The sequence below is a fragment of the Hyperoodon ampullatus genome (genome assembly GCF_949752795.1).
Source record: "Hyperoodon ampullatus genome assembly, chromosome: 6".
Classification (NCBI taxonomy): Eukaryota; Metazoa; Chordata; class Mammalia; order Artiodactyla; family Ziphiidae; genus Hyperoodon; species Hyperoodon ampullatus.
The window spans coordinates 61849963-61862232 of NC_136919.1; the positions used below are offsets into that span (position 1 = coordinate 61849963).

The 12270-nt window shown below is 40.8% G+C and overlaps 1 protein-coding gene across 5 annotated transcripts in view; it reads left to right on the forward strand.

Annotated features, from left to right (window-relative positions):
* The first annotated feature begins 2714 nt into the window (after positions 1–2714).
* Positions 2715–12270, forward strand: part of PSIP1 (PC4 and SRSF1 interacting protein 1) — a 37547-nt gene continuing 27991 nt past the window's right edge. For 4 of the 5 annotated variants that reach the window (XM_079707183.1, XM_079707184.1, XM_079707185.1 and 1 more), the window contains exons 1-2: positions 2779–2865; positions 6177–6253. In XM_079707183.1, the coding sequence (XP_079563309.1) occupies positions 2794–2865; positions 6177–6253 (149 nt within the window). In that variant the 5' untranslated portion in view covers positions 2779–2793. Of the gene's footprint in view, positions 2866–6176; positions 6254–12270 lie in introns of all 5 variants that reach the window. The other variant, XM_079707182.1, reaches the window with a different exon arrangement.

Consider the following 12270-nt stretch of genomic DNA (forward strand, 5'->3'; position numbering starts at 1 on the left):
TTTAGCAGGTCTGGCAAGGGGCTGTGTTTCTTCTAACAAGCTCCCAGGTGAAGCCCCTGGACCACACTTGGAGTTGCAAAGCCTTACTGGGTTTAGAACAAAGGAGGTACACAAGAAATGGTTGCTGGATGATGCCTTGGTCTCTCCTACTCAGTGCTTGGAATTTTCTTCAATACATCTTTCTCCACTTTTTCCTGTGCACTATTTATGACTAACTGACAATTATTCCTTTGTGTACTTAGCTGTGCCCTTCCTTCCCCTTTGCATAGTCAACAGTCTCATCCAGAAACCAGTCACTTAAGGAGTACAACAGTAATCTCCAGCCTCTTTCTACTGTCATCTACTTTGTAGCAAGCAAGAATAACTTTTTAAAGAATCATCTTTACCTTTGTTGCTCAGCAACCTATAGTAGCTCTCAAGTATACATCATATCAAACTCAAAGTCACGATGAAAAGCTTCAAGACATTTCTCCAACCCTTCCCTCTTGCTTGCTAGTCAATTTCTCTTTTTGCAGCACTTGGAACCCTTTGCATATTGCTGAGGTATGAGTCAGTCTCCTTGCAATACGTTTTGCATTGCAAATGTCTTCTTTCATTCTTTTTAAAGGCCTATGTGTATCTTTTTCAAAAAATTCTCAATTTTTACCTATTTACTGTTAAGCTTTGCTTGATTTATTTGTGAGTCCTTCGTTTAAAGGAGTATGAGCTACATACTATTATTTATTTTTTTTTGTGCTTTTTTTCATATTTTTGTTCAGTTTTAAATGAGAAGTGTCTGTGCTTGCTGTTCATGGTTGTATCCCTAGCCCATGAGAGTGCTTGACACACTAGGTACTTTGGGAGGGGACTCAGTGAAGGATGAAACACAATTTAAGATCAGCTTTTATTACTTTTCAAAATGCTTTCTTTGCTACATTTATTGGGAAATTGGGTGAACGTTAATGGTTAAATAAGACAATTCTGGTGATGTAATTCTGGTACCGTAAAAATATTAAAGTATCAATTCACATCAGAAGGCTAGTAATAACTACCAACACATTAAAAAATGTACTGGCTACAGGATAAAAAAATAATTTTAGAAATCCCTTGAAGAGTATTTTGAGAGAGAAGCATTTGAGGTTTAGCAGCACTTTACACTGTACTACCTACAAGCTACCATTCTACTAGGGAAATAAAATTTAGATGCATTTAAAATACAGTATGGGCCCAAACCCACATCCTATCGAAAAGGCTTATGCTTTCCTATCATTGTTTTCTATACTGCACGTTTTGCATTCGTTAGGACTGCATATTTCTTAATAGTTCTTGGTGCTTTAAATTTAAAAGAAAATAAATGGGGCTTTCTCGTATTACAGTTTCAAGGAAAAGGAGACTGCAGGGCCCCTTCAGCAAGGTTTAAGAGGCCTACAAGCTGCACACCCGTGCAACCGCCTCATGCTCCGATTTCATCTATGGGTTTTTGTACAGTTCTTTTTTGGATGGTGCAAACCGCGCAAGTGCAGCATTAAAAACCTCTCCACCCTGGGAAACGATGCAAGAACATGCAGCTTAGGCTGCCAGATTCTCTCCAACACACAGCCAAGGGCTGGAGGCCCGTATACCCGCCCCCAAACCCCGTCCACAACAATCGTTTCCTCCCTCCCCGCCTTTTACATACAGTACACATACAAATACACACACGCAGAGCAGCCAGCAGGGGCGGGCCGGGCCCGACCACTCCGCAAACCGCAGGGGGGAGCCACAGCGGGCCAAGCTGTTTGCTCCCCCTTCTTTGTTTCTTCTCACTCTTATCTCTCTCCATCAGGCTGCACCTGTTAGGAAAAAGCGAACTTGGGGATCTAGGGTCTCCTGAAGTCCCGTTTCGAAGCCACATACCTTCGGCGGTTGTTGCGTTATCCCCCCTCCGTCGGCTAGCAGTTGGTCCCGCCCCAGTGCTAGCGGGCGCCGAGCGGGAGCCGCGCGGGAGCAGCGCAGCGACGGCGGCGGCGGCGGCGGCAGCGGTAGCGGCGTTTGCTATTCGGAGTTGTTGAGACGCCTCTGCGGCAGCTGGTGGCGCAGGTGGCTTGCGTGGACGCGGGCAGAGGCGGCCGGCCCGCCACCGCAGCCTCAGCGCTCGCGGCCCCGGCAGGTGAGCGGGCGGCGGGGACTCGCCCCGCCCCCCCTCGGTGGCCTCACTCCTGGCTGTAGCGGGGAAGTGGCCGCGGCCCGCCCGGGAGCAGAGGCTTCGGCCCGGGGCTGCGACCGTAGGGAAGAAGGCTGGGGGAGAGGCCGTGTGTGGATGGGAGGAGAACGTTCCCTTGCCTTTTTCTTCCCGCCGACCCCCCACCCTCTCGGGGCTTAAGCTTGGGGGAAAAAAGCCAGAGGAAAGATGGGGCGGGAGAAAGGGGAATTCGGGGCTGAGAAGCATCTCTGCCTCAGGTGGTGGCGTCTTTTCGGTCGTCGAGCGGTGGACCTTGCGAAGCCTGGAGAGCTAGCTCTCGGGCTGCGGAGGCCGCGCACTCGCGCGGGAGGAGCGTGAGGCGGCTCTCCCCTCACTCTACCACCCCCCTCCCTACCCCCTCCCCCTCCTCCCCCCCTTCCCCCATCCCTCCCTTTACGGCCCCTCCCTTCGGGTTTCTGAGCTTTAATCGCCCTCCATGCTCTCCCTCGCAGGCGCGTCGGGACACCCCGAGGCATCCTCCCCCTCCCGCCGCCGCGGGAGCCTCGGCTGCCGTCCACCCTCCCGCATCTCCTCGCAGTCCGCACCGCCACACCTCCTCCCTGTGCTCGGACCCTCGGCCTCGCCCCCGAAACATGACTCGCGACTTCAAACCTGGGGACCTCATCTTCGCCAAGATGAAAGGTTACCCTCATTGGCCAGCTCGAGTAAGTGATTTTTAGCCTTCGCGTTTAGCGGTGCTACCTTCCTCAGAGGCCTACTTCCTATACCCTTTTCTCAATTTTTTTTTCTCGTGTCCTTTCTCTCCCTCGCTTTCACTTAGTCTCATTTGTAACCTGACCTTTTATTTTAGTTTTTTGCCCACTAATCTTCCATGTAATTTAAAAATTCAGGTGTTTATACATACTTAGGTATTTTCCTTTGGTTTGTTTTTGACAGACTTTGGCAGGTTTTCTTAATATGAAATATTTCAAGGTGATGCCATTAGTGTTCCATTGTAGGTGAAAATAATCAAGTATGGATTTTGTGTTTAAAAATTAAGGAAACAGGCATTTTCTTAACTTTGAGTAAAATGCAAAATACCAGTGAAATCTATGCAAACTATTGGGTGTCAAAGAGTTCTACGTGATTAAATTAACATAGGTATTCTTTCCTGTTTTATGGTTGATGAGACCTTCTGGATTGACTTGTTTAATAAGATATAGGACTGGATATTCTTGAAAATGCTACAATAAGGTAGCATCACGGAACGTCTAGAAAGTTTATTTTCACGTTTTTATTGGTGAAGTTTGCCTTATGACCTTGAAGAAGTTGTTTTACCTCTCTGATTGTTTCCCACAGGCAAAAGGAGGAGTAGACCCATATTCCTGGGTTCACATGTAGTGCAGAGAGGTGATTAAGGACTGAGGGTTTTTTGTAACATTTAGGAATAGAGACTGTCTAAAATATCTAAGTACCATTTTCAGGAAAAGATCTTTTAGGTTATGGTAGGACTCAGGTTCTAAGGTAGTGATAGAACCTAGCAAATGTTGAGCTCAATTAGATTAGTAAGCTCAAGGTCCTTCTTAAATATAAACATGAGATATTCTAAAGTTGTAATTTCCACTAATTTACTCTTCTTTGAGGACTGTATTTCTTAAAGATAATTAAATCCTGTAGTTTTAATTATGTCAGTTGGGAGGAAAAGTAACCATTGATTACAGGGAATCATGGAGTGAGTTGCTGAGTGCTATCCAAATATAAAATATTCACTGTTTCTTAATTTTTCCCATCTAGCTCTTTACAGACTCAGGTTTACTGGTTTCCTTCCCCAGCCTGGAAAGATTTTTTTTTCCCGAGTCTATTAAGTCTACCTTTTCAGTGGAGTCTTATTGAAAAAATCCTTAATCATAATTCGTCTGTCTATTTGACACTTTATTTCCTTTGTGATAACCTTTAATTTTAACTCTTATGTGCATTCTTTGACCTCCAGGTAGTTTGTAAGCTTTTCCAGAGCAATACATACAAACTGAATTTCCTTATTACACACCCTCCCAATCCTTAGTACGTAAATCATACGCTAAAAAACACCTTATGTTTTTTTGCAGGTCCGCTCTTTACTTTCATGTTTAAGTAAAGAGCACAGGGAAACTGAGCAGGTTTAAGGCCCCTGCAAAATACTTTTTTTGTGGTTTTAGCGTCATTTATTTTGAGGTGTTATAAAATCTGAGTATATGGGGTACATCTTTATTCAGATTTCTATGCGACAGTGCAGTTAAAAACCAAATGAAAATGTTTTAAAAATTATCTACTCTTCTAAATCATCTTCCCCACATGCTTCAGTCTGTTAGGTGACTAAGAATGCTAATAAAAGCAAAATAGAGTAGCCTTAGGAGGGCCAGAGTATTTTCTTTCTTTCTTTAATAAATTCTATATTTAACATTCTGTCTTCTCTCCAATCTTATGAATTCTAAGTCTTTGCTTTAGAGAGTTTAAATATGTATTTAAGGTCTCAGCTGTGAAGGTGACAGTCATTGTTCCAGTTTTGATTTTAACGTTTTCTGCCTGTGTATCCCAGGCTTATTACTTTTTAAGTCTTGCACATTCTTGTAATCCTGTACCAGTAGTAATCGTTTTTAAAGTCAGCTTAAAAAAATTGCCTAGCATTTATTAAACTTTTTAGGTGCTGGACATTTGCATAAACTTTTAAAGCTGTTTGCTGGCAGAAAGCATATGAGCTGAGGTGACAAATATATCCCATATCTTAAGGCCTCTGAGGATTTTCACAATTTAACAATTTGTCACAAAGTTGAAAAGACAGTATAATCTTCATATAGGTGGGGAAGTTAAGTTCCCAAGGGTCTTGGGTGCCAACGATTCTTATTGATGTCTGAAACCTTCAGATTGCCAACATCACCCTCATGGTCTTTTCTTAAACATGATAATGCATGTGGAGCATCATAGGTCTGCTGGTGGTCTGTACCCTTCTTAATAGTCAGCTGATTTTTTAAATTAAAGTGTCTTTGAAATTATGAAAGTTCTGAAATAGAAATGTTATTATGAAGTTTAAATAAATAAATAATGAAGTAGAAATGTTAAATTCTGGCTAAATACTACTGCCTGATGGCCTTAACTCTGGTAAGCGAAAGTATCAAGTATTACAGATGTGTTAGACATAACAGTACCTGATACTTTCTTCCTTACTTAATTAGAAGTATTAAAGTATTAAAAGAGAAATGAAAAAGGAACAGGTAACCTCATGTGATTCAGCCATGTGGGTCTAAGATCTTTTCAGAATATGTGTTTCAGACTTGGAGAAATACTGTTTTAAACTTGTTAATGTCTCCTATATTTGGGTAGCCTCCCTGCGGAAATAGCATTTAAAATTTTTGAATAGGTTCAGACTCCCTTATCTGGAATTCTTAGGGCCAGATGTGTTTAAAAATTCAGAACGGGCTTCCCTGGTGGCGCAGTGGTTAGTAGTCCGCCTGCCGATGCAGGGGACACGGGTTCGTGCCCTGGTCTGGGAAGATCCCACATGCCGCGGAGCGGCTGGGCCCGTGAGCCATGGCCGCTGAGCCTGCGCGTCCGGAGCCTGTGCTCCGCAACGGGAGAGGCCACAGCAGTGAGAGGCCCACGTACTGCAAAAAAAAGAAAAAAAAAATTCAGAACTTCGGGATTTTAGAAAGGTAATGATGGTACATATGCCATATATCTTGCTCCTAGTGGGGTCTGGGATGGCACATGGTAATCTAACACGATATTTCTGTGGAGAAGCATCAGTAGAAATGCTAGGTGGATAAAAGAAATGATGGAATAGCTTCAGTGTCAATCCAGGTTTTGCTACCAAATGAGTTTTGAGAGAAATATTGGTTTTCAGAGCTTCTTGGGTTTCAGAACTGGAGGTAAGGGATTGTGGACCTGTAGAACTGGTCCATTTTATAGCAGATCCCTTTTGGATGTCTTGTTTTCAGTTTATTCTGATGTGTTTACGTGCGTATGATTTAAAAGATTTTAATTTTTCTGATTTTTTTTTTAGGTAGATGAAGTTCCTGATGGAGCTGTAAAACCACCCACAAACAAACTACCCATTTTCTTTTTTGGAACTCATGAGACGTAAGTCCTTTTAGCTCTAAAAGCAAATCAGAGTTAATTTAGCACGTTCTGTGGGCATATAACGAAAAACAAGTAGAGATTAATTCAGAGAGAAAATGCTAAAGTAACAGGAGACGTTAAAATCATCTTTGAACTTGGAAAAAAGTCTTCAAGTTTTCTTTTAAAATTTATTTTTATGGTAGAACAATTAGACACTGTAGATTTAACTTTTATTGAAATGGATGTCCTAATCATAAAAGAAAGATGTAGGGAAGGGATATGGGAACAGATGTATATGTATAACTGATTCACTTTGTTATAAAGCAGAAACTAATAAAAAAATAAAAATAAATTTAAAAAAGATGTACATTGATCCTCTCATCAATCAGAAGAATAACTGATGGATGAAAATATATAAGGGAAGTTCTAACAAGGCATTCAGTATTCATATTTAGTATAATTAGTGCTTTTCACGACAACCTGGCACCCTATTTTAGGCTTTGATTTTAGCCACACAAATGGTATATTGTGGGAAAGGTGAGAAGAAATCTGGATAATTCCTTCTGTGTGTATTTATATGGTCCTGAGAGCCACTGTTACTGCTCTGCTGCCCCTGGTGGATTTGTGGGCAGAGAACTGATTTGGTGAAGCAAATTAATTTTTCAAAAATTGCACACACACAAAAAAATTTGCAATAGAATATTGAACTGTTACTTCTGGGTGCAGAGGATTACTCCAGGGGCTATCTCCTTAGTTTTGAAAAATAATGTACTATGTGCCTGTATTTTAATAGCCTTACAAGTTGTATATAACCTCGTTGATTTTGAACTTTAAGTTTAGAATTTGCAATAATTTTGGTAAAGTAGACTTGTTTACCTGGGATCAGGTGAAACAAAACTGGTGATGCTCTAATTAGAATTATATATTCCTTAGAGTGTGTACAGTGGCAACATTTATTTAATGTTGCTTAGCTACTGTATGAACTTTCACATAATTTTAAGAAATAGCTTTATTAATATGTACTTTACATCATAAAGTTCACTTCTTAAAGTGTATAATTCCGTGGATTTTAGTATATTTATTTCGATAACCATTAGCAGTCACTCTTCATTCCCTCCCCCTCCAGCCCAGGATACCCACTAGTTTATTGTCTGTCTATTTTTGCCAATTCTGGACATTTCATATGAATGATATCATACAGTGCCACGTAATTATCTGCTTTAAAATACAGTTTTGAGTCCAGAATTGTATTGGCCTTCACCGTAATTACTTTGAGTTGGATCCAGGTATATCCTCTGAATATAAAAATTTAATTTGTAAAAAAATGATGAGTTTCTGATTCTCTAGGATAATCTACTGTTTAAAACTCTTCCATAAATTTAATAGGGAAAGATATCTTTTAATGAAAAACTGTGTACTCTCTATTTGAGTAGGGGTTTTCAAAGTGTGGTACCAGGTCAAGCTGCACCCCACATGGAAACAGCACATGGGAACTTCAGATAGTACGCATGCAAATTCTTGGACCTCACTTGAAGCAGAAGCTGAGGTGTGGGGCCCAGCAGTCTGTTCTAACTAGCCTTCCAGATACTTCTGGTGCCTGTGAAGTTTGGGAACACTTTATCAGAGTAAAGTGAGTAGACATTCCCTAGAATTTTTATGTATGCTTATAGTACCATAGAACACATAGTTAATTTTTATGCTAAATTTAGAAGAACGATCATCCCTTCCCCAACATTTAAAAATGAGGATTTTTATGTTGTAAATATCTGTGAATTATAAACCAGAACAGACTACACCAAATAATTAAATTTTCATAAGCATTGTTTGGTTAGTAACAAAACAGTGGTATTAAGTGGTTAATGAAGACAGTGAATTACTAATATTCAAGAATTAGAATATATTCAGGATATTAAAGTATAACTTTAAAATTAAGCTAATGGGGCTTCCCTGGTGGCACAGTGGTTAAGAATCCGCCTGCCAATGCAGGGGACACGGGTTTGAGCCCTGGTCTGGGAAGATCCCACATGCCACGGAACAACTAAGTCCGTGTGCCACAACTACTGAGCCTGCGCTCTAGAGCCAGCGCTCCGCAACAAGGGAGGCCACCGCAATGAGAAGCCGGTGCACTGCAGCAAAGAGTAGCCCCTGCTCGCCTCAACTAGAGAAAAACCCAGGTGCAGCAACAGACCCAGTGCAGCCAAAAATAAAAAATAAATAAATTAAAAAAAATTAAGCTAATGATAATAAATTTTCACTTCAAAATGCACTTGTAATTTTTGTGCCTTAGTGATCTCATAAGTACACCATTACCTTTGGAAAGGCAGTGCTGTCGTATCTGTTGGTCTGGTGACTTAACTTTTTGTTTGGTATTTAAGGTTGATTTTTAGAAACTAGATCTCACTGATTATTTGCCTTTCCGCCCCCCTCAGAAGTTGGGAGGGCAGTTATATGAACCTTTCAATTTGGAATTTGTATAAATAGGAGTTTGTTCTAATAGCCTGTAGTTAGGGAGATGGGAAAGGAAGAACATAGAAGAAGAAATGGCAATTTAGAAAACTGTACTTATTCATAACTTATTTATAGATTAAGTTTTTTTATTGTTAATTTGGAGCAGAATCCTTTTGTAATTGCATTCTTTTCCTGACTTGCAACCATCTGACTTTTCATAGTGTTTTATACCTTTCACAGTAAATTCATCCAGCCAAGTTTTGAATATTAGATAACAATGAGCCCTTATGTATACCAAACATGATGGCCTACTAGGTATCTTAAAACTAATATATTCAAAACAGATTCTTAGTAAATGAGACAAGGATGCAGGACTTTGCCGGAGGCAAAAATCGTGGTGTTATCCCTGATTTCCTATTACAGTCTTTTCCCTTCCTCCCCACATCTAGTCAGTCAGCATGTCTTGTTCTTTTCCTTTAATGTGCATTCTGATCTAATTTTTTCCATCTCTTCTACTACCACTTAAGTTCATGCTGCAGTTAGTTTTAGAAATAGTGTCCTACTCCTATCTTTTTTTAAAAAATAAATTTATTTATTTATTTTTGGCTGCATTGGGTCTTTGTTGCTGTGCACGGGCTTTCTCTAGTTGCGGCGAGTGGGGGCTACTCTTCATTGTGGTGCGCGGGCTTCTCATTGCAGTGGCTTCTCTCGTTGCGGAGTATGGGCTCTAGGCGTGCAGCCTTCAGTAGTTGTGGTGTGCGGGCTTCAGTAGTTATGGCACGCAGGCTCAGTAGTTGTGGTGCACGGGCTTAGTTGCTCCGCAGCATGTGGGATCTTCCCGGACCAGCGTTCGAACCCGTGTCCCCTGCGTTGGCAGGCGGATTCTTAACCACTGCACCACCAGGGAAACCCCCTAATCCTATCTTGGTCTCGGTTTTCACTCGTAATGTATAGTCAAAGTGAACTTGATATTCCAGTCAGATCGTGTCATTTCTCTGTCCAAAACCCGTCAGTGGCTGCATTGTTACAAGCAAAACTCCCAAGTTTTTTCAACAAATGCTATTTATGAGACCCTATATGAACTAGTCTGTGTTTACCTTTCCAACCTCATCATGTTTTTTTCACTGTTACACAAATATATTTCATCTTGTCTCAAGTCCTTCTTGACTGTTTTCTCTTTGTTGGGAAAGATATGTCTTCAGGTTTTCAGTCATTTAGATCTTAGCTCAAATCCTCCTTTTTATGCTTTTTCTCCATTGCACTGATGACTGAAATTTTTTTCTTTTCCTTCACTCACAAGTGAAAAGCTTGGAGAGTAGGGACCTTGTCTATCTTGTTTGTCATCATTTGCTTAAGTGCCTGCCACATAGTAGCTGTTAAATAAATGTTTGGTGATAGATTGACAGCTCTGTGACCTAGATAAAATCATTTATGGATTATGAATTTGCTGTCCATTAACTGGCATTTGTATAGTTTTTTTTTTTTTTTTTTTTTTTTTTTTTTTGCGGTACGCGGGCCTCTCACTGTTGTGGCCACTCCCGTTGCAGAGCACAGGCTCCGGACGCGCAGGCTCAGCGGCCATGGCTCACGGGCCCAGCCGCTCCGCGGCATGTGGGATCTTCCCAGACCGGGGCACGAACCCGTATCCCCTGCATCGGCAGGCGGACTCTCAACCACTGCGCCACCAGGGAAGCCCTGTATAGTTTTTAAGACAACTGATCGTAAGGCTGTCTTTGAATCCTGCCATATATCTGCTATATGACCTTGGGCAGGTTACCTAGCCTTGTGTCCTTCTCTACCTTACTTGTAAAATGGGAATAATAAAATACTTGACCTCAGAATTTGAGGTGCAAACAAGATACTACATGAAAGATGCTTAGAATAGTGCTTGGCATGTATTAAACACTAAGTATATGTCAGCTAAGCTATTAATAGTTAAAGGTAATGTTGCATATTATTTTTTCACGACTAATACTTGTGTTTATTGTTTGCAGTGCAGTTTGAGTTTTGCTGACTAATTACCATTGCTAATTGAGGGAATACTCTCATCTAAGGTCTATTTATTTCTCTAAAGTCAGAAAATTTTAAATGAAGATGGTGTTTTTGCCGCTTTTATCTCCTTACTGCTCTTGTCTTAATTCAAAGATGTTAGATGCACAGTTCTAGGAACCTTAAAAATATCCATCACAGGCTGTTTCAAAACCTGCCTAATGTACAGTTTTAGGAGTGAAGGTGAATGGGGGAAGTACTGCTTGTTGGTCGGTTTTTTGTATAACCTGTCCACAAGAAAGGAATAAAGAAATGAATCATAAGGATAGGATTTTATTTTCTCCTACACTAGTTTTTCTATACAGTTTCTGTACTACAGACATCGCTGTATATGTTGGTGAGGGGCTTGTATGGTTTCTCATGAGCCTTATATAATGAGAGGAACTGTTTTTTCATCTCTATACTGTCAGGTTCATGGCACATAGTAGATGTATCAATTGTCTGTTGCATCATCTTCTATTATAAAATAGTGTGTGCTGTTATAAAATCTAGTTTAAAACAGTATGTTTCCTATTTTGTGATTTAATAATAATAGAGAAATGAAGCAGCAAGTTAGAATCAATGTTTTAAAAGGTAGACGTTTCTGTATTATAATATGACTTGGCAACATTAAATGAGTTTTGAGCTTCATGTCTTTAGCTCTGACAAGCATTCGCATCCCTTTTTTTTTTTTTTTTTTTTTCCTTTGCGGTACACGGGCCTCTCACTGTTGTGGCCTCTCCCGTTGCGGAGCACAGGCTCCGGACGCGCAGGCTCAGCGGCCATGGCTCACTGGCCCAGCCGCTCTGTGGCATGTGGGATCTTCCCGGACCGGGGCACGAACCCGTGTCCCGTGCATCGGCAGGCGGACTCCCAACCACTGCGCCACCAGGGAAGCCCCCTGGCATCCCATTTTTTATGTGCAACTCTGGTTTGCTTTAAAGGAAAGGTTCTAGGTGTGTGATAACTGAGTTTTTGTGAGACATGTATGTGTATGTTTTCGTGGGTATTTACATTGTTTCCAAAAAGTGACTTTAGAGAGAGAACTGCTTTTCTGTTTACTTACATTCTGTGAGAATTGGGATACACAGGAACACACTTATGGTCTTCAGGCATATGCCACGTAAGAAACACACTTGCAGGCTTTAAGTTGCTTCAGAATTACAACATTAGTACTGTAGTTAATGATTTGCTCTTTTCTTAGGACATTTTACATGAGCTTTGATCCTTGTGGGCTTTGACATTGGTATTTGAAATGAGTTCATACGTATAGGGATATAACATCAATATTTTATTAGTAGATATTTCAAAGACTATATTACAGTGGTTAGAGGAAACCCTGAAACCTTTTTAAGGGAACGTTGTACAGAGTGGAGGCTATGCTGTTTAATAGCTAGATAACCTTGCCTGCGTCAGTTAATCTTTCTGGCCTTCAGTTTTCTAATCTTTAAAAGGAGGATCTTGGTGATCCCTAAGTGTTCCTTTCAGCTCTGGAATTTGGTGGGTAATGTACTTTGAATTAATGTATATCTTTTCATTGTAAAAATTTTAAAGACAATGTT